At 45.8% G+C, this 22,864-nt stretch overlaps 1 protein-coding gene across 3 annotated transcripts in view; it reads left to right on the top strand.

The window, feature by feature from the left end:
* mei-41 (meiotic 41) overlaps positions 1–22,864 on the top strand; it is a 641,172-nt gene that overhangs the window by 114,369 nt on the left and 503,939 nt on the right. For all 3 annotated transcript variants that reach the window (XM_045729178.2, XM_045729176.2, XM_045729177.2), the window contains 3 exons: positions 3,081–3,251; positions 17,265–17,532; positions 20,786–20,910. In XM_045729178.2, coding sequence (XP_045585134.2) covers positions 3,081–3,251; positions 17,265–17,532; positions 20,786–20,910 — 564 coding nt within the window. The remainder of the gene's footprint in view (positions 1–3,080; positions 3,252–17,264; positions 17,533–20,785; positions 20,911–22,864) is intronic.

The following is a 22,864-nucleotide window of genomic DNA, read 5'->3' as shown; positions in this document are numbered from 1 at the left end:
TTTGTTGGGACAGGGGGAGCTAGAATTACGGCCCTTTTCTTTGTGTTCCTTTGCCGGACAGTACATTTTTTATTTAGTGCAGTGCACGTCCTGGGTAGTTCTCCTCATCTGTTGCTCAGCAACTTGTGCATCGTTCTGCCCTGCTGGAGCTGGTTGTGCTGCTGCTGAAGGCTATGGTGTCACTGTTTTTTGCTTTGCATCTCGTGTGTCAGCTCGTGGTGTTCGCTTCCTCGTTGGCCTCTGCCTGGGTCCTGGCTCGTAGGTTTTTGTTGCCATTTTATCGCCAGGACTTGTTCTGGTTCGCAGACTGCCCGCTCTTCTCATTGAAGGCTTGGCACACGTTCTGTTGGTTCTGCGTGTTTGAGTGGAGGGAGGCTCAGATGGCATTGCAGGTTTTCCTGGGGGACGAATTTGAGTATCTCAATTCATGTTTGTTTGCCCCTGCCCTTCCACAGGATATTTGTGTAATGCAGCTTCATATGCAGGTTTCCTCCCTTTCGGCTGCCTTGGTCGCGGGGATTTGTGTACACGAGGCCTGCTAGAGCGGCCCTGTGTTTTTTCTCCTTCCTTGAGCTGTCTTCGGATTGGCTTGAGTTGGGTGTGGAGAAGCTTGAGACCATTTCAGGGTCTGCTGCATTGCCCTCGGCGGTGTGTGCGTCGTCTGCATTGTTGAAGCTGTTCTCACCTCTCCTGCAGGATGTGGTTTTGCTGTTTTTTGCTTCTCAGCTTGCGTGTCGGCAGGCGGTGCTTGCTACTTCCTTGGAATCCACTTGGGCCCCTGGTTTTTAGGTTGTCTTCGCCTTTTTATCAGCTGCTGTTGTGCAGTATCTGCAGGCGGCTTCAGCTAGTTGCGGTCCTAGGTCCGACTTGTTAGTTCTCCGAGGGGCTCATTGGGGGTCTTCCCGGAAGGGTCATGCCAGGGTTTGGGGGTTCCTCCCATCGTGATAGGCCTGTGGTGCCAAATTCGGGGCAGGCGCAGCCTTCGGTTCCGTCTTCTGGTTGGTGCGGGGATTACCCGGTACACCACTTAGGTTTTTGTAAGGTGCGTCGGCTTTTTTGCAGTTCATCCCATTAACGGGGCGATGAGGGTGAGGCTTGCTCTGTTTGCTCGCGCCTGGTCCCACGATTTGTGGGCCCTTCAGGTCATTTCGTGCAGCCTGCGGTGGCGTTGGGTGGCTCCTCCTTTGGGAGGGTTTATGCTAGTGGGACGGGCCTCTTCTGCATTCTGTCGAGTCATCTCGGAGTGGGTTCACGTGTGCATGGTCTACACGAACTCGTCTCTCAGGTGGGTTCCCCGTCTGTTTCTGGTCCCGAAATGGGACTGAGCAAACTTCCAGTTCCAGTTGTAGAACTGGAACTGGAGGGAGTTGCTGGGACTGGGAGCCAGCCCCAGCCAGTTGTAGGGACTGGCTCGATTTTGTTGTGGGGGTATTAGGGTTACCACTTTTGTTTCCTTCCATTAGGCTTGCATCTGGCACCTCGCGTTTTCATGTGCCTTCCTCGGGCAGTGGTGATGTGCCTGCATCTGTTAGGTGTTCGGTTCTGGCCTACCTCGACGACTGGCTGGTTTAGGCTCCCAGAGAGTTCACGTGTCTGTTTGCCAGGAATTTGGTTCTTTTCCAGCTCGCCAGGTTTGGGTTCCTGGTGAACTAGCGGAAGTCCCATCTAGTTTTCTCTCAGGCTCGGTCTTGGCTGGGTCTTATGTAGGATGCTCGGACCACTTCCTCGTCACTTCCTCCAGCGGCTCTGCTTCACCTGCGTTCCCACTTTTGTCTGTTCCTGAGGGGCTCCCGGGTCACGCAGCGGTTGCTCGAGGGTTTGTGCGTGAGCCTGAACTTTGCCATGATGGCCTACCTGCCGGGTCGGGGTTAGATTCGTCAGCTGTTCTGGTTCCTTCGAAGACATTCCTTCCACCTCTCTCGCAACTGCTGGGTTTTCCCTCCGGGGGCTTTGTGTCTGTTGCTGTGCTGCCAACTTCATCTAAGGGTTTTTCGGGGTTCAGTGCCTTGGCGCCTACCCGAGCTCTCACTCGATGGGTTCATGTATGCGTCGTCTCTGGGCTGGGGCTTCGTGACCAGTGCTCACCAGTCCGGCCAGGGACGGTGGGGTCTGTCCTTCCGTCGGGCTCACAACACGGTGCGGGGTTCGCGGCTGTGTGGATGTCACTCCGGAGGCTTCGGGTTGGTTTGTTCGGTTGCAGCTGTCTCCTTTTTTGGCGAAGATTGGGTCTGCTGCTTTCCAGAGGGGTCGCATCTTGGCCCTTGTGGCTGTGGGGGCGCTTTGGATTACCCAGGTTCCCTTCCTTCCATGGTTTGCATCTCTCGGGTCGTCTGCCGGGTCCTTCGGTTTGTCAGTTGTCTTGATTTTGAGTTAGGGCACGTGGCATCTGCCTCCTGTGTCCTTCCGTCTTTTCCTTACCTTTGGTGAGGTCCTTTGCTCTAGGGAGCCGACAGGGCTCCCTCTAGAAAACCAGCTTCGAATGTAATGAAACTTCATTTTCTGGGTGAGACCCAGAGGGTTCCTGGCATCCCTCCCTCCCTCCAGTTGGCAGTGTTTTTGCGTGTTTTTGACATCTTAGGCTAAGAACTGCTGGTTGGTTTGCCGACACAGGGGTCTGGGGCTCCCCCTTCCCCCTCCCGGGGAGGGGGGAGTTTCGCAGATGGCGACGTGATGACATCATGTTCGTTTCTTAATTTTCATTGAGGAGTTCTGTCCACTCGTTCGACGTTTGGTAGCAACGTTTTCACCAGAAAAGGTGTTTGTTTTGGGGTACCTACCTCTCTGGGTACCAGACCTGGTCATTGGCAGACATAGAATGCTTCCAACCACACGGGGGATTTCTATAGGCCATTGCTCCTCGTGCCTCTCTGAGGGGGCCAGATTCTGGCTCGTGGTCCCCGGTAGGCAAAAACTCCCACTTTAATGCCAGAAAGCTAATAGTTACATATCAGCCTGGATAGCTCTGGGGAGCCTCCGGGTTCACCCAGAAAATGGCGTTTCATTACATTCAACGCTGGTTTTTTATGCTGGCTATAGAAAAATGTTCCAATTAATGCAGTTATTCGTATTTTGTTATGCAGGTGATAAAACACTTGGGAGATTATCTGTGGGAGTGTTGTGAGCCTGTGCAGGATCAAATATGGCTCCTTGTTACTTCCTGTCTAGCTGGAGGTGACACTGATCTCAAGGTTGCCTCACTCTCTGCCATTTCATGCCTCTTACACATATGTGGACTTCCAAAGTTTATAGAAGTAAGTCATATTCAAATTTGTTGTACCATTTCAATTTGCAAATGTATGTTGTGATGTATTATTTTATTATGTATTAGTTTTCTAAGTGATAAATTCTCTTACTTTATATTCTGTAGCAAGCTTGGCTGTGTCACATTATGGATCAGTCATAAGATAAAACAGCACCATTGCTATAGGGAAAATTTCTTTACTTGACCATGAATGGTGTGATGGGAGATGCTGGAGTAAATGTTTATTTGCAACAATGACATGCACAAAATGTAAGTTCCCTTAGCTCAGTCTGTTGTTCATGTGATTACATTGATCACTAGTAAGAGTGAACGGTCACCCAGTTGGTGGGCTAGCAGCATCCACCAATTGCTGTTTTTATTATGCTTATTATTTTTATCCCACCTACTGTTAAATCACTTTTGTGCTCCTGGGGAGCTTGAGAGCACCACCAATTTATCTCTCAAGTCCGAGCCTCCGACTCGCTCAAGAGTCCAAAAAGAAAATTTCTATAAAATCCAGTTTTTATCTAATCGACTTGGGGATGGTTTCAAAATGTGCACCATGAAATTCTCATTCTCCCCAATAGGCCACCAAAAAAAAAATGGTGTACAACTAGTCAAAATTTGACAAACCTGAAAAGAGTAGAAACATTTCATTGCTGTTTGGCACTCACGGCTAGTGATCGACGTAGTTTTCTGCGGGGAGCCCCTACGGCTCCCTGGAGCTTATCAGGCTAATGTATGTTATATTAGACCGAGACATTAGCTAAGGAGTTCAGACCTACCAGGGACCAGCGCCAGAACCTGGCCCCTTCAGAGAGGTTTCAGGGAGCAATGGCCCTGGAAAACCCCCTTGTGGTTGGGGTTTTCCTTATCTGTCATCGACCGGGGTTAGGCACCCAGAAAGGTAGGCATAACAAAACAAACATGGTAAAAAAAAAAAAAAACTAAACCAAAAACCAAACAGAGAGGTAGAAACTCCCTACAATCACAAGGAAACAAGCAAACATCACACTTTACTGCCGCGCCGATCGTCCGCGCAGCCCTCCCCGCCCCGAGAGGGGGAGGGGGGAGCCCCGGACCTACCGCGCTGGCTGCCAAGCTTCAGTTCATTCGCTAATGTCAACCGGGATAGACGCTTCTCTGGCCTCAGTTTCCTAGGCGGTGTTTGCCTTGTGTGGCGTTCACTGCCGTGTGTTGTGTTGTGCGGTGGCCAGGAGTACCTCATCAGGCCGGGGCTGCATGTGCTTAGTGGCTGACTTCCCTAAGCGCCCTGTGAGTACTGCCCTTGCGTAACAGGGTTATCTTCCCTGGGGCGTTTGGGAACCATTCCCGTAGAGGTTCTTGTTGCTCGGCATTTGCCTCGCCCTTGGGGCCAGCTGGGGCTTGGGGCCCTTGTTTGGCCCTGGGTAGGGATTGGTATTGTGCTGGTTAGGGCGTCAAGGTGTTGCACAGCCTGCCACCTAAGCGGCGGCCGGTTCCTGTTGCCTCTGGAGACGGTGTACTTTTGCGGGGTTTTTCTTTTGTTTTATTTTCATGCCTGGTGGGGGTCTGCCTAGTGTGGCTATAGTTCCACTGGTAGTGTTTGGCAGCCCTCTGCTAGGCCCCCATGATTGTACACGTCGCAGGGGTTTTTAGTGCTATCCTCTACCCTCTTGTTATGTTTGGGTTTCTTAACCGGTTAGCAACACCTTGCCCGGGCTTCCCGTAGTTGTTACCCTACGGGCCCTGGAAACCCCTGTCTGGGCTCGGGGGACCATTGAATGTGTCTTCCGGGTTCCAACCCGTCTTGTACGGGATCGTTGGTTGCTGTTCCCTTGTCTCCGGGTGACAGTCGCCATTTTTCCCTCCGTCATGCTGCCTGTTGGGTCACTGACACCTTGACCCGGAGTCTTGCGAGAGATTCTCTGCTTGTTCTCCAGTACTCTCCTGATGTTATTACTGTTCAGAGTACAGGCGGCATCCGTGTTGCAAGCTAGGTTAGGTTGCTGCAACATGCTAGGTTGGTTTCCCACTCGGATGCCCCGAGGCCGCCCCGTTTGGTTCGGGTGCTGTTCGCCCCTTTCCCTCCCTGTTCCCGGCTCCGGTCTGTCTGTGGATTTCGGGGTCGGGGTGGGGTTTAGTTGGGGCAGAGACTCGTGCGGTTTTCGGGGGCTGCCCCATTCGGGTTGGGGGACGGAGGTTTTCGAGCCTGTTCCTCCTGCCAAGGCTTCTGGGTCTTACCAGCAGCCCTTTCTTGCTGCCTTTCCCATGGACTCTTGCTTTTCTTTAAGGGCGGAGGGCTTAAAGGACGGCTCTGCCCCGGGGCCTCTGTTGTTGGTTCCCGGGGCTTTGGGGGATGCCTGCTAGCAGTTCTGGGGCGGTTTGCCCCTGCCTGGGTTTTCTGCTGTTGGGCGGCGTTTTTCGCCCATCCAGTCTGCTTGCTTCCCCCTTTTGCTGGCATGTTTTTGTATATTTAGCGTCAGTCACAGCCCCTGCTGGCGGCCATTTTCGTCTGTCGGTTTCCTGGCATGGCCACCAGGGCGGCGTTGCGGTTTGTTTACACGTGACTGGATGTGCGAGCGAGCATCTCGGGTGAGTTTTCAACTTTTTTCAGGGGTTTTTATTCTCCTGTTGTCGTTTCTTTCCTTTTCTGGTGTTTTCTGCCAGTTGCCTGTTCCTCTGGGAACGTTTGGGTGTTGATTATATACCGGGTTTTCCATTTTTGTCTGTTTTGGGTCTGGGCCTTTGGGTTTGGGCTCAGTGTCCCTGTCTGGTATGCTTGCTCCCACACCTCGTCCCTCGGTTTTTGGTCTGTTATGACCGTTTTCCCAGGGGGTGCTGTCAGGGGGCTGTGCTTTGCCTTTCTGTGGTGTTCTCCGCTGGCAAAATGTGGTGGTTTGGGCTCCCCCTGGTTCGATTCTGGGTTCCTTGGTTTCGTTCCTGAGGTTTCTTCCTCTTGGGCCCCCTTTTGTGGGTTCAGGGGACTTTGTTTCCTCGTGTGACCCGGTTCTGCCTTCTGGGGTTCCGGGGTCTTCCTGGCTTGCAGACTGATCTTTTTGGGTCTTGGCACATGTTGTGGTCGTGCTGGGACTTAGAAGTTTTGCTGTCGAGGTGGGCCTTTTGATGCAGTTTTGTGCCTTCTTTGCCTGGCTGGCGTGGTGCTCTCTGCCCACTAGTCGGTGACTTGTATATTTTTCTTTTACAATGTATGTACTCGCCTAGTTGTGCTTGCGGGGGTTGAGCTCTGGCTCTTTGGTCCCGCCTCTCAACCGTCAACAGGTGTACAGGTTCCTGAGCCTTTTGGGCTCTGTCCTGTCTACACTTGAAACTGTGTATGGTGTCAGCCTCCACCACATTACTTCCTAGTGCATTCCATTTGTCAACCACTCTGATACTAAAACAGTTCTTTTTGATATCTCTGTGGCTCTTTTGGGCACTCAGTTTCCACCTGTGTTACATAGCCTGTCTTTATCAACCCTGCCGATTCCCTTGGGAATCTTGAATGTGGTCATCAGGTCCCCCTTCACTCTTCTGTCTTCCAGCGAAGTGAGGTTTAATTCCCGTAGTTTCTCCTCCTGACTTATGTGTGTATGCATGTACATGTGTCCACTGTGTGTGTGTGCACATGTGTATACGCATGTGTGTCACATATCTTGTGTGTGTGTGTATATGTGTGTGTACTTTTTCTTTCGGAAAGGGTTCTGTTCCCTTCTCTGTTGACTGGGCGCTGGGGGAGCAGCTTGCTCTGTTGCCTCTCGCATGGTCCCACTGTTGGTGGGCGCTTTGGGTTGTCTTCCGGCCTCTGGTGGCGTCGGTCGATGGCTTCTCCCCCTTTTGGGGGGGTTCAGCACTGGCGGGGTGGGCTTTTTTCCCCTGCGCTTCGTCATGTCATCTTAGTGGGTGCGTTGGACGTGGTCGTTCCGCCCCATCCTTCTGGGGTTCCCGTCTGCTCTTTGCAGTCATGAGGTTTTCCCATCTGCAGTTCTTCTGGACTTCTTCAGTCTACGCCCTGGATTCTATGCCCTCCTCGGAGGACTGTTGTCTTCTGTCCGGCTTCTGTTGGGGTCGGGTGCCTGGATGGTGGTCCTGGTCCTCCAGGTCACTTCTTAGCATGTTCCTCTCCAGTTTTCTGGGACTGACAGTTGGTGGTGGGGCTTCAGGTTTGCTGTTTTCTTACCTTCCCTATTTGGTAATGGGCACTTGGTATAATTTTTGCATCTTTACCGGATCTTAGTACCCTGTCTGCGACCGAGATTCGGTGTCTGGCCTACCTCGACGACTGGCTGGTGTGGGCTCCCAGTCAGTCCGCTTGTCTGCTCGCCAGGGGTATGGTTCCTTCCAGATCGCCGGGTTTGGTTTCCTGGTGATCTGGAGGCTTTTCCATCTGTTTCCGTCCCGGGTTCGGACCTGGGCCTTGTTTTGGGCTATTGGGCCACTCATTGTCTTTCCCTCCAGAAGTGTTACTGCGGCTGTGGTCCCGCCTTCGGCTGTACATGAGGGGGTCCCGGGTTGCTCAGCGGTTGCTTGAGCGGTTGTGCAGGAGTCTGAACTTCGGCGTGCTGGTCTGCCCGCGGAGTCGGGTTTGGCTTCGGCGTCTGTTTGGTTCCTTCAGAGACTCCCCTTCCGCCTCTTGCATTTGTTGGGTTCGTTCCTCCGGGGATCTTGTGTTGGTGCTGCGTCACCAGCTTCCTCTTTGGGGTTTTCGGGGTTCCTTGCCTTGGCACCTCCCCGAGCCTTCGCTCGATGTTTTCATGGTCGGGTCATCTCTCGGCTGGGGCTTTGTGACCAGTGTTCGCCAGGTCAGCCGAGGTTGGTGGAGTCTATCCGTCCGTCGGGCTCACAGCACGGTTCGGGAGTTCGTGGCTGTCTGGTTTGCGCTTCGGAGAGTTCCAGGTCTCAGGAAGTCTTCCCTGTCGATTTTATCAATTCCTGTTACTATTTTGTACGTAGTGATCATATCACCTCTTTTTCTTCTGTCTTCTAGTTTTGGCATATTTAATGCTTCTAACCTCTCCTCGTAGCTCTTGCCCTTCAGTTCTGGGAGCCACTTAGTAGCATGTCTTTGCACCTTTTCCAGTTTGTTGATGTGCTTCTTAAGATATGGGCACCACACAACAGCTGCATATTCTAGCTTTGGCCTAACAAAAGTCATGAACAATTTCTTTAGTATATCGCCATCCATGTATTTAAATGCAATTCTGAAGTTAGAAAGCATTGCATAGGCTCCTTGCACAATATTCTTAATGTGGTCCTCAGGTGATAGTTTTCTATCTAGAACCACTCCTAGATCTCTTTCTTTATCAGAATTCTTTAAAGATTTCTCACATAATATATAGGTTGTGTGGGGTCTATGTTCTCCTATTCCACATTCCATAACATGACATTTATTAACATTAAATTCCATTTGCCAAGTGGTGCTCCATATACTTATTTTGTCCAGGTCTTCTTGAAGGGCATGACAATCATCTAAATTTCTTATCCTTCCTATTATCTTAGCATCATCAGCAAACATGTTCATATAATTCTGTATACCAACTGGTAGATCATTTATGTACACAATAAACATCACTGGTGCAAGAACTGAACCCTGTGGTACTCCACTTGTGACATTTCTCCATTCCGATACATTGCCTCTGATTACTGCCCTCATTTTTCTATCAGTCAGAAAATTTTTCATCCATGATAGAAGCTTACCTGTCACCCCTCCAATATTTTCCAGTTTCCAGAACAACCTCTTATGTGGAACTCTGTCGAAAGCCTTTTTTAGGTCCAGATAGATGCAGTCAACCCAGCCATCTCTTTCCTGTAATATCTCTGTGGCCCGATCATAGAAACTGAGTAAATTCGATACACAGGATCTTCCTGATCAAAAACCATACTGTCTGTCTGATATTATATCATTTCTCTCCAGGTGTTCTACCCATTTAGTTTTGATTAGCTTTTCCAATACTTTCACTATTACACTTGTCAATGATACAGGTCTATAATTGAGGGGGTCTTCCCTGCTGCCACTTTTGTAGATTGGAACTATGTTAGCCTGTTTCCACACGTCTGCTACGATTCCTGTACACAGGGATGCCTGAAAGATCAGGTGAAGTGGAATGCTGAGCTCAGATGCACATTCTCTCAGAACCCATGGTGAAACGCCATCTGGGCCAGCTGCTTTGTTCCTCCCGAACTCCTTTAGCATATTTTCCACTTCATCTCTAGACACCTCTATCCGCTCTATGTTGTTCTCTGGAATTCTTATTGTGTCTGGTTCTCTGAAGATTTCATTTTGTACAAACACACTTTGGAACTTTTCATTTAATGTTTCACACATTTCCCTTTCATTTTCCGTGAATCTGTTTCCCATTTTCAACCTCTGGATATTATCCTTTACCTGCAATTTGTTGTTTATGAATTTGTAGAATAGGCCCGGTTCTGTTTTACATTTATCTGCTATCCCTTTTTCAAAATTTCTTTCTGCCTCTCTCCTTACTGCTGTATAATTGTTTCTCGCATCTTTGTATCGCTGGTATGTTTGGGGGTTTGGCCTCTTCCTATACTAATTCCATTTTTGTGTCTTTTGGTCTCTTGCCCTCTCACAATTTCTGTCGAACCAATCCTGTTTTCTGGTCCTGCATCTCTGTTTTGGTATGAATGTTTGTGTGCCTTCCTCGTATAGTTTTAAAAATTTGGCATACATTTCATTTACTTCCCTGCCTAGCAACAATTCTGTCCAATTACACTCATTAAAAAAATTTTGAAGTTCCCCATAGTTGCCTCTCTTTAAATCGAGTTTATCAACTGTTTCAATGTCCCCATTTTCTTCTAGATGATATCTTAAAGCATATTTAATGTCTAACAGGACGTGATCACTCTTTCCCAAGGGAGGAAGGTACTGGATGTCAAAAATCTCTTCTTCTTTCCTGGTGAATACTAGATCCAGTACTGACGGTATATCTCCTTCCCTCATTCTTGTGGCTTGCTTTATGTGTTGATACAAGAATGTCTCCAGAATGAGGTTCACAAATCTGCATGTCCAAAAGTCCTCCGTTCTTGCTTCATAGGCCTCCCAGTCTATTGCTCTAAAGTTGAAGTCCCCCAGTATCAACAGTCGTGATTTATCTTTATCTGCTTGTACAATAATATCTCTCATGACCATTATGAGGCCCTCTCGTTTGTCATCCAGTTCTTCCTTTGTCCACGTGTTGCTTGCTGGTGGGCTGTAGGTATTTACAATTATCAGGTTATCATCCTGATTCCAGACCTGCAATGCCATTATGTCAATATCTCGAGGGTTTTCAAATATTAACTCTTTTACCTTCAGGTGTTTTTTCACCAGTACAGCCACTCCTCCTCCCTTCCTAGTTTTCCTGTCACGTCTCCAAACTGAGTAGCCTCTTGGGAATATGACTTCATTTATTATATTTCCTTCAAGTTTCGTCTCTGATAATGCAACAATATCTGGGACCCTAAGCTGGATTATATCTTGCAACTCCAAAGTTTTTGACCTCACTCCATCTATGTTGGTATATACAATTTTCAGGAACATGTTCCCTTTTCCTTTGCTCTTTACTCCCCCTTCCACTACTGATCTTGTTGCTTTGTTTTTATGTACCATTTCACAAGCTTTCCAGTCCCTGTCACTTTGTAAAAAAAAGAATTTCTGTCTTCTTCATTTCTATCCCCATTTAGCCGTTTTGCCTCAATTAAGTTCATTTTCAGCTTTTCTCTGTCTTCCTTGGAGAGGTCTTGTCTTATTGACCAAGATTTGCCAACCTCATCACTCTGCAGTTTCCTGGCATTTCTTAGCACTTCCATCATGTTTTTCACTCCATTAAAGGTCACCCTTAAGGGGCGGTTCTTTTCTTTCTCATATTTTCCTATTCTTCTAAAATCACTGACATTTTCCTTTGAGCCTTCTCCTAAACCTACTATTTTCTCTATGATTTTCATCTCTTCTGCCGCTCGGTCCACCCTAGATGAAATTTCCTTCTCTAAACATCCAAAAATGATTATGGACTTAGTTCTATCTGCAGTGTTTTGTACCAGTTTACTGTTGGTAACCAGTTCTTTCCTAATTGCTTGCCTAATTTCTGCTTCTTGTTGGTCATTTCTGGTTTTGACTTCCGAACACACTTCTTTGATAGTCTCTTTCTCTTTTACAACTTGAGCATATGTCGCTTTTATTTCTTCTTTATACTTTTCTAGTTCTTTATTCACCTCCTCTATGTGAGTTGTCAGTGAAGTTTCCAGTTGGAGATCCTTACCTAACTCTATGTTAGCCCTTAGGCTTGCTTGGAGTTGTTCACCATATGAGTCTATTTTCTTGTTTATTTCTTCAAAGTCACCACACTTCACTTTCCATGCCTCATTTTCTTTCACTAGTTCCTTGATTTGCTCCTCCTGATTTGTTACCTTGTCTGTTAATGCAGTAATAATCTTACCTTGTTGAAGCATACTCCCTTTTAGAGTGCAAAGCTCACTCCAAAGAGCTCCATTGTCCTCTTCCAATTTAAGCACTTTTTCTTCATACTTCATTTGCATGTCCTCAATTATCTCTAACCTGCCAAGAACACCTCCTTTCCTTATATCTTGTGTTGAGAATCCTTTGAAACCATCATCTGATGGTGTGTCTACCTTCTCAGTGGGGGTGGTGGCGGCGGCCATCTTTGATTTTGTTCTAGACCAAAACAAACTTTTCCACTCGACTATTTTCACTCAGTTTTACTTGTTTATTGTATTTTATTTGCTTTTACTCTTCCCTGAACCTTTATGTAACCTGGGACACCACTGTAGCCCTCAACCTGTTCCCAATACTTAGGTAATTCGATATTTCCAGGAGCTTGCTGCAGTGTGACTTCTGCCTCCTCCAGCTTCCCTGTGTGTGTCGTGTAACATACCTTGTGTGTATGTGTATATACATAATATATATATATATATATATATATATATATATATATATATATATATATATATATATATATATATGTCGTACCTAGTAGCCAGAACGCACTTCTTGGCCTACTATGCAAGGCCCGATTTGCCTAATAAGCCAATTTTTTATGAATTAATATATTTTCTCTAATTTTTTTCCTATGAAATGATAAAGCTACCCATTTCATTATGTATGAGGTCAATTTTTGTTTATTGAAGTTAAAATTAACGTAGATATATGACCGAACCTAACCAACCCTACCTAACCTAACCTAACCTATCTTTATAGGTTAGGTTCGGTTAGGTAGCAGAAAAAGTTAGGTTAGGTAGGTTAGGTAGTCGAAAAAACATTAATTCATTAAAACTTGGCTTAGTAGGCAAATCGGGCCTTGAATAGTAGGCTGAGAAGTGCGTTCTGGCTACTAGGTACGACATATATATATATATATATATATATATATATATATATATATATATTAGTATATTTTGGTAGCAGTCTTTCCTGTAGACATATATTATTAAATATGACCGAAAAAGTAAGATTAATAATTCTAACACGAATTTTCTCAATCTTTCGTACATTACGCTTCACTGTTGGAGGTAAATCAAAAATCACTTCTCCAAAATTCATTTTTATTTCTAGTCTGACGCGACACGGGCGCGTTTCGTAAAACTTATTACATTTTCAAAGACTTCACAAATACACAACTGATTAGAACTTGCGTTTCCCTGATTTTATATCTACATTTGAGTGAGGTGGGAAGGGTGATGTGGCATTACATTTGAGTGAGGTGGGAAGGGTGATGTGGCATTAACACAAGACAGAACACTAGGGGATATTAATAGGGTATTAAAAGTATCAACACAAGACAGAACAGAAACAATGGGTATTGAATAGAAGTGTTTGTAGAAAGCCTATTGGTCCATATTTCTTGATGCTTCTATATTGGAGCGGAGTCTTGAGGTGGGTAGAATATAGTTGTGCAATAATTGGCTGTTGATTGCTGGTGTTGACTTCTTGATGTGTAGTGCCTCGCAAACGTCAAGCCGCCTGCTATCGCTGTATCTATCGATGATTTCTGTGTTGTTTACTAGGATTTCTCTGGCGATGGTTTGGTTATGGGAAGAGATTATATGTTCCTTAATGGAGCCCTGTTGTTTATGCATCGTTAAACGCCTAGAAAGAGATGTTGTTGTCTTGCCTATATACTGGGTTTTTTGGAGCTTACAGTCCCCAAGTGGGCATTTGAAGGCATAGACGACGTTAGTCTCTTTTAAAGCGTTCTGTTTTGTGTCTGGAGAGTTTCTCATGAGTAGGCTGGCCGTTTTTCTGGTTTTATAGTAAATCGTCAGTTGTATCCTCTGATTTTTGTCTGTAGGGATAACGTTTCTATTAACAATATCTTTCAGGACCCTTTCCTCTGTTTTATGAGCTTACTTTTTCGGTCATATTTAATAATATATATATATATATATATATATATATATATATATATATATATATATATATATATATATATATATATATATATATATTATATATATATATATATATATATATATATATATATATATATATATATATATATATATATATATATATATATATATATATATATTATATATATATATATATAATATATATATATATATATATATATATATATATATATATATATATATATATATATATATATATAATGTGTGTATATGTGTATGTATACTTTTTCTTTCGGAAGGGGCTCTGTTCCTTTTTCTGTTGATGGGGCGCTGGGGAAGCAGCTTGCTCTGCTGACTCTCGCATGGTCCCGTAGTTAGTGGGCGCTTTTGGTTGTCTTCCGGCCTCTGGTGGCGGCGGTGGACGGCTTCTCCACCTTTGTGTGGTTCAGGGCTGCCAGGGTGGGCTTCTTCCCCTGCGCTTCGTCATGTCATCTTCGTGGGTGCATTGGATGTGGTCGATCCGCCCCATCCTTCTGGGGTTCCCGTCTGCTCTATGCAGACATGGGCCTGTCGAATCTGCGGTTCTTCTGGATTTCTTCAGTGTGCACCCTGGATTCTATGCCCTCATCGGAGGACTGTTGTCTCCTGTCCGGCTTCTGTTGGGGCCGGGTGCCTGGATGGTGGTCCTGGTCCTCCAGGTCACTTCTTAGCATGTTCCTCTCCAGTTTTCTGGGACTGACAGTTGGTGGTGGGGCTTCAGGTTTACCGTTTTTGTTGCCTTCCCTATTTTGTAATTGGCACTTGGTGTGTTTACGCATCTTTACTGGATCTTGGTGCGCTGTCTGATTCTGCTTGGGATTAGGTGTCTGGCCTACCTTGACGACTGGCTGGTGTTGGCTCCTAGTCGGTCCGCTTGTCTGCTCGCCAAGGGTGTGGTTCTTTCCTGATCGCCGGGTTTGATTTCCTGGTGATCCGGAGGCCATTCCATTTATTTCTGTCCCGGGTTCGGACCTGGCTTGGTCTTGTTTAGGGCTCTTGGGCCGTTCCTTGTCGTCTTTCCCTCCAGAAGTGTTGCTGCGGCTGTGGTCCCGCCTTCGGCTGTTCATGAGGGGTCCTGGGTTGCTCGGCGGTTGCTCGAGTAGTTGTGCGGGATTCTGAACTTTGACGTGCTGGTCTGCCCGCGGGGTCGGGTTTGGCTTCGGAATCTGTTTGGTTCCTTCAGAGACTCCCCTTCCGCCTCTCTTGCAATCGTTGAGTTCGTTCCTCCGGGGATCTTGTGTTGGTGCTGCGTCACCAGCTTCCTCTTTGGGGTTTCCGGGGTTCCGTGCCTTGGCACCTTCCCGAGCCTTTGCTTGATGTGTTCACGGACGGGTCATCTCTCGGCTGGGACTTTGTGACCAGTGCTCACCAGGTCGGCCAGGGATGGTAGGGGCTGTCTGTCCGTCAGGCTAACAGCACGGTTCTGGAGTTCATGGCTGTCTAGTGTACGCTTCGGAGGGTTCAGGTCACTCGGTGCTCTACCATTCAGCTCCATTCGGACTGTTCTCTGGCGGTTCTTTGCCGGAACCACAGGGTTTCTCTTAGGTGTTTGACCTTTGGGGTTGGTCCCTTAGAGTGGCTCGTTTGCTGGATTCTCGGGGTTTGGCTAACCGTGAGGTTCATGTCCGGCGTGTGTCCTGCGTCCTGGCGGAGAGCTGTCTCGGTTCATTCCTCTTTTCGCGGATTGGCCAGTCGTCGCCGACTCGTTTCATTGGCTCTGCCAGACGTATGGACTCCTGGCCATGGAAGTCTAGGAGTCACCCATTCTATGTGGCGCCCTTACCCGCCTGCGAGGCGTTCACGGTGGATGCCTTTCGGCAGGACTGGTCGAGGTGGGGGTACCTGTTCCTCTTCTCCCGGTCCAGCTGTTGCTTGGGGTTCTGGCTCGGTTGGAGCCCATTCCACGAGAGTAGTCATTATGGTCCCTTGGTGGCCGGCCCAGCTTTATTTTCAGACGCTGCTTAATAGGTGTTCAAACCCGGGGCGTTTTTCCGCGGCTCCGCCTCTTTCGGCAGGTCGGACCGGTCCTGTACATGATTGGTTCGGCCTTCTCCTCGGCTCTTCGCGTCTGGTTTTTTGACGCGGGTATCACCATCTCTGTGGCGATCAGGTGGCTTTGTTGACGGTGTCCCACCTGCGAGCTTCGTCTCGGCGACAGTATGACGTTCCTGGTGTTTCTATGCACTTTTTCTTGCTCTTCGTAGGTTGTCTTCTCTTTCGTATCGGGTTGTCTTCTCTTTTGTATCAGGTTGTCTTGTCCTTTCTTGGGTTTTCAGGACTACAGTTTTTTATGTTTCTTACTGTCGCCACGTTTTGTGCGGCGCTGGCGGAGCTGCTCTGGCTTGCGTTCGGGGTGGACGTCACATCTGCCCCGTTTCATACGCCTTCTCCTGTTTTGTTTCACCACCTGCAAGCTCATGCGTCGCCTGAGCCGCCCTGGTCCTCGATCAGGGTGCCTTTTTATCTTTTCCTCAGTTTGTGGTAGCCCCTTCGGTTCAGGTTTCTACTCTTTGGTACTGGTGGTAGGTTTGTACGTTTGCAGCCTTTCTCCGTCCTTCTGGCAACAGCCGAGATGGCTGCTTTCTGGAGGGGTTCTTGGGTTATAGATGCTTGATTGGTTTGGCCGGAGGTGCGTCCTGTATTGTCCGGTTGCGCTTTTTTGCCGTTTACCGTGTCTGGGGATGCGCTGTGGGTTGATCCGGTTCCCCTCGTTCCCTGTTTCAGGGCTCGGGTCTCCCAGGTCGTCCGCACAGTTTTTAAGTCTTCCAACCTGCGGTCTGTCCTTGCGCCCATGCTGTTCAGATGTTTGCAGGTTTTGCTGCTGTGTTGGTAACGTCTAGGGCTCTTTTCGGGCTCAGGGATTTGAGGGTCGCACAGGTTCTTGGCCGCCCATACTTTATGCATGTCTGCTCCTGTGCGTTCTTGTTGCCTTGGGTTGCTGGTTGCAGCCTGTTGTCTCGGCTTCGCGGTGCGGAGTTTGTGGCTGCTTCCTCCCGGGTCAGCCCTTTCTTTTCCTTCTCTTTGGGTATGAAGCTCCAGGAAGCCATAGGGGCTCCCCACAGAAAACCAGCGTTGAATGTAATGAAACGTCTTTTTCTGGGTGAGCCCTGGAGGCTCCCTGGCAACCATCCCTCCTACCGGTCGGCGTTTTTATCGCGTTGGTTGAAGCTTAGCTTCCGAACTGATGCCAGGCAGCTGGCGCGGTAGGTCCGGGGCTCCCCACTCTCCCTCTCGGGGCGGGAGGGCTGCGCGGACGATCAGCGCGGCAGTAAAGTGTGATGTTTGCTTGTTTCCTTGGGATTGTAGGGAGTTTCTACCTCTGTTCGGTTTTTTGTGTTAGTTTTTTACCATGTTGGGTTTTGTTTTGTTATGCCTACCTTTCTGAGTGCCTAACCCCGGTCGATGACAGATAAGGAAAACCCCAACCACAAAGGGGTTTTCCAGGGCCATTGCTCCCTGAAACCTCTCTGAAGGGGCCAGGTTCTGGCGCTGGTCCCTGGTAGGTCTGAACTCCTTAGCTAATGTCCCGGTCTAATATAACATACATTACCCCGATGAGCTCCAGGGAGCCTCCGGGGCTTACCCAGAAAATGGTGTTTCATTACATTCAATGCTGGTCTTTTTTCCATTTTCTTTATAGAGACAAGACTATCTGATTCAGTGTATTGGGGCAGCAGTGATGTTATACAGTGATGATACATATGTGGCAGGTGATGCCTGTGTTGGAGGGGGAGAGGAAGCCAGTGTTGCTTCTCAGGACAAAGGAAGCATGATGGAAGATCACCTAGCTGAGGTTATCCTTGCCTTACAACAACATATTCCACATATGATGCAAATCTTTAAGGAAGAATTGCTATCAATGCTCTCAAAATGTCTCAGCATTCCAAATGTAATTGAGAGGATGACAGGTAAAATCATTCTTTTATTACAAAATTACATATAAGTAAATTCCACCACATGTTTAGCCTAATTTAGAAATATTGTTACATTGTTCATCAGTACTGTATATAGAACAAGAAACGCAATTTAGGCTATGATCGGCTCAGTTATGTATATATTGATGATAGCCGTATACAAGTGTTACCAAGTGTTATGGCACCATAGGTAGACATGTCAGGAGGTGATAACTGTATACAAGTGTTACCAAGTGTTATGGCACCATAGGTAGACATGTCAGGAGGTGATAACTGTATACAAGTGTTACCAAGTGTTATGGCATCATAGGTAGACATGTTAGGAGGTGATAACTGTATACAAGTGTTACCAAGTGTTATGGCATCATAGGAAGACATGTCAGGAGGTGATAACTGTATACAAGTGTTACCAAGTGTTATGGCATCATAGGAAGACATGTCAGGAGGTGATAACTGTATACAAGTGTTACCAAGTGTTATGGCATCATAGGAAGACATGTCAGGAGGTGATAACTGTATACAAGTGTTACCAAGTGTTATGGCATCATAGGAAGACATGTCAGGAGGTGATAACTGTATACAAGTGTTACCAAGTGTTATGGCATCATAGGAAGACATGTCAGGAGGTGATAACTGTATACAAGTGTTACCAAGTGTTATGGCATCATAGGAAGACATGTCAGGAGGTGATAACTGTATACAAGTGTTACCAAGTGTTATGGCATCATAGGAAGACATGTCAGGAGGTGATAATTGTATACAAGTGTTACCAAGTGTTATGGCACCATAGGGAGACATGTCAGGAGGTGATAACTGTATACAAGTGTTACCAAGTGTTATGGCATCATAGGAAGACATGTCAGGAGGTGATAACTGTATACAAGTGTTACCAAGTGTTATGGCATCATAGGAAGACATGTCAGGAGGTGATAATTGTATACAAGTGTTACCAAGTGTTATGGCACCATAGGGAGACATGTCAGGAGGTGATAACTGTATACAAGTGTTACCAAGTGTTATGGCATCATAGGAAGACATGTCAGGAGGTGATAACTGTATACAAGTGTTACCAAGTGTTATGGCATCATAGGAAGACATGTCAGGAGGTGATAACTGTATACAAGTGTTACCAAGTGTTATGGCATCATAGGAAGACATGTCAGGAGGTGATAACTGTATACAAGTGTTACCAAGTGTTATGGCACCATAGGGAGACATGTCAGGAGGTGATAACTGTATACAAGTGTTACCAAGTGTTATGGCACCATAGGTAGACATGTCAGGAGGTGATAACTGTATACAAGTGTTACCAAGTGTTATGGCATCATAGGGAGACATGTTAGGAGGTGATAACTGTATACAAGTGTTACCAAGTGTTATGGCATCATAGGGAGACATGTCAGGAGGTGATAACTGTATACAAGTGTTACCAAGTGTTATGGCATCATAGGAAGACATGTCAGGAGGTGATAACTGTATACAAGTGTTACCAAGTGTTATGGCACCATAGGGAGACATGTCAGGAGGTGATAACTGTATACAAGTGTTACCAAGTGTTATGGCACCATAGGTAGACATGTCAGGAGGTGATAACTGTATACAAGTGTTACCAAGTGTTATGGCACCATAGGTAGACATGTCAGGAGGTGATAACTGTATACAAGTGTTACCAAGTGTTATGGCATCATAGGAAGACATGTCAGGAGGTGATAATTGTATACAAGTGTTACCAAGTGTTATGGCACCATAGGAAGACATGTTAGGAGGTGATAACTGTATACAAGTGTTACCAAGTGTTATGGCACCATAGGGAGACATGTCAGGAGGTGATAATTGTATACAAGTGTTACCAAGTGTTATGGCACCATAGGGAGACATGTCAGGAGGTGATAACTGTATACAAGTGTTACCAAGTGTTATGGCACCATAGGGAGACATGTCAGGAGGTGATAATTGTATACAAGTGTTACCAAGTGTTATGGCACCATAGGGAGACATGTCAGGAGGTGATAACTGTATACAAGTGTTACCAAGTGTTATGGCATCATAGGAAGACATGTCAGGAGGTGATAACTGTATACAAGTGTTACCAAGTGTTATGGCACCATAGGGAGACATGTCAGGAGGTGATAATTGTATACAAGTGTTACCAAGTGTTATGGCACCATAGGGAGACATGTCAGGAGGTGATAACTGTATACAAGTGTTACCAAGTGTTATGGCACCATAGGGAGACATGTCAGGAGGTGATAATTGTATACAAGTGTTACCAAGTGTTATGGCACCATAGGGAGACATGTCAGGAGGTGATAACTGTATACAAGTGTTACCAAGTGTTATGGCACCATAGGGAGACATGTCAGGAGGTGATAACTGTATACAAGTGTTACCAAGTGTTATGGCACCATAGGTAGACATGTCAGGAGGTGATAACTGTATACAAGTGTTACCAAGTGTTATGGCACCATAGGAAGACATGTTAGGAGGTGATAACTGTATACAAGTGTTACCAAGTGTTATGGCACCATAGGAAGACATGTCAGGAGGTGATAACTGTATACAAGTGTTACCAAGTGTTATGGCACCATAGGAAGACATGTCAGGAGGTGATAACTGTATACAAGTGTTACCAAGTGTTATGGCACCATAGGAAGACATGTTAGGAGGTGATAACTGTATACAAGTGTTACCAAGTGTTATGGCATCATAGGTAGACATGTTAGGAGGTGATAACTGTATACAAGTGTTACCAAGTGTTATGGCACCATAGGAAGACATGTCAGGAGGTGATAACTGTATACAAGTGTTACCAAGTGTTATGGCACCATAGGAAGACATGTTAGGAGGTGATAACTGTATACAAGTGTTACCAAGTGTTATGGCATCATAGGGAGACATGTCAGGAAGATGGTGTTCAACGATCAACTAGGTTGATGAATATTCAGCGGGGGGATTTTCAAGATGTGTGTTTACTAGAGACCAGAGGAATAGGAGTGAGCCCCTTGTACCCACAGGAGTTTTGAATCATTTGCAATACCTTCAAATGAGATTCCTCGGTGAGCGCACCACGCATTAAACCACATATCTCGGTGAGCACAGTACAGGGGTTAAACCAGACAGTAACCTAACACCCTATACAGATAAAAGTGAAAAATGGTGTGTAATGATTAATGTTGTTTTCTAATTTCTTAATTTTTAAGTTCATTGCAAAACATTCTTGTAATTATGTATTCGGCTACATGTGCAGGAGTGTTGAGGAAAGAAGTTCTACAGTGTATAAACATGTTGGTGGATGAGCTTGGTCCATCCTTCAAAAATGAAAGAAAGACTGCCTTTCAGACTTGTGCCACTCATAGTCTCCTGATACCCCAGGTGAGTTACAACATCTTATTGCTGAACTAAATAGAAACAATAATTCCTCTGATATTTGATATATTTATAATTATATCTTGTTGATGTAATTTGCCTTATACAGCACTAAATGAATTGGAATTGGAATGGTAGAAGAAAATATTCATAGGTTTCAAAGAGTACCTAGCCACCGTGCTACGCTGCATTAAAATATGACACCCCCGACATGCGCCAAAATAAATTATTTCCTAAAAATTATTTTCACTTCTTATATTGTTAAAATGTAGTCTCTGATCACGAGAAACTAAAATAAAATATTGGATGTGACATACTTTAGCCGCCGTGATGGAGCTGAGAAGTTGAGCAAATTATGGGTGCTGAGTGAAGAAGCGTTCGGAAACACTCGGCCTCGCCACCCCGTGAGGCAGCAGTTGCCATGAATATAAATTGTCACAATTATTTTGGTGTTTCTCATTCGTTTCTTCCCAGATTTTTTGCTGTAATATTATTCAAAAGGGTGGAATTTATATAATTCAATATGGAACATCGCTATGCTCAAAATTATGGGGCTCGTATATGTGACATGTATATTATATTCTACGATCAATCAAACAGTGTTTTTGCTGTTAATACAATATACAGTGCCTTCTCACTCTAACGAACCCCGCTCTAGCTAAATCCTGGAAGATCCGAACAAATTGAATTCGGTACTAAATGTTTAGTGGACCATACAAATGTTCGATTAAGTGAGGATTGTTCGTCCAAGCGATCACTGAGACCGAGCTGTCATAGTTGATGACAGCCACTGTCATCATCGGGCGCCCCAATCGCCAACAATTCGTCTCGTTAGGCGATCTCTCATTTGAATAACGTCAACACCACATGGTGGGGTTGCGCCACCTCCGACGACAGAGTTGTTGTGGTGTCGCGCACAACCAGTATCCCTCTGCATCGTTCCACATATAATTGTGATAATCGTGGGTTATGTGTGAGTTTGTGACTACACTTCTTAACACCCGATGTCGGCAAAGAAAGCAGCTTGGTAAAGGTGTTGGCAAGGGAAAGAAAGAGCCAATCACTATGGACATTAACACTATCGTGTGCCGGGCATGCGTGCCGCCAACTTAGAGGTCACATCCCGGCGTGCGGGTGAGCGTGCGGGCAAGTGCGTGGCGACACTGAAATGTGTAACTTCAGTTTTGCCAATTTCAGTGTAAAAAAAAATTCAGTTTTCTCACCTTAATTCTCATGCTACGTCGTTCGTTTTGGTATCATTGTGTTCACAATAGAATTCCCTACAGGTGTATATGCATATAATGTCCAAAAGCCTGGCGTGACTCTCAACAGCAAAGCCTAAAGTCAGCAAAAGTTACCCGTGAGCGTACAAAATCAGTAACATGTGTTTATTCGTTTCAGTTTTCTCACCTTAATTCTTGTGCTACATCGTTCATTTTGGTATCATTGTGTTCGCAATTAAATTCCCTGCAGGTGTATATGCATATAGTGTACAAAAGCCCGGCGTGATTTCCCCGCAGGAAAGCCTAAAGTTACCTGTAAACGAGCACCAATTGGCACACCGCAACCTAATGTGCACACTCATTCAGTTTGATAACATCAATTTTCGTGTTACATCTTTCATTTTGGTTTCAAATTGTTCGCAATATAAAGGCGCGTATTTTAAAACTATTCCCATAATAATAGAGCAATAACTGCAATTTTAACAAATATTTTAATTTTGTACACTCATCATCACAAAATTATTTATATCTTTCCAGTGTTCTGACATAAATTTTTGTGTTACATCTTTCATTTTGGTATCAAATTGTTTGCAATGTAAAGGCTCGCATTTTATAACTAGTCTCAAAATAATAGCACAATAAATAGAATTTTAACAAATATTTTAAAATTTTGACTAAAAATGTATTTATAATATTTGAAGTGTTCTGACATCAGGTTTCGTGTTACATCTTTCATT

This window comes from Procambarus clarkii, chromosome 77 (genome assembly GCF_040958095.1).
Source record: "Procambarus clarkii isolate CNS0578487 chromosome 77, FALCON_Pclarkii_2.0, whole genome shotgun sequence".
Classification (NCBI taxonomy): Eukaryota; Metazoa; Arthropoda; class Malacostraca; order Decapoda; family Cambaridae; genus Procambarus; species Procambarus clarkii.
The sequence above is the reverse complement of the archived record's forward strand: the minus strand, read 5'-3'. Positions and strand labels throughout refer to the sequence as shown.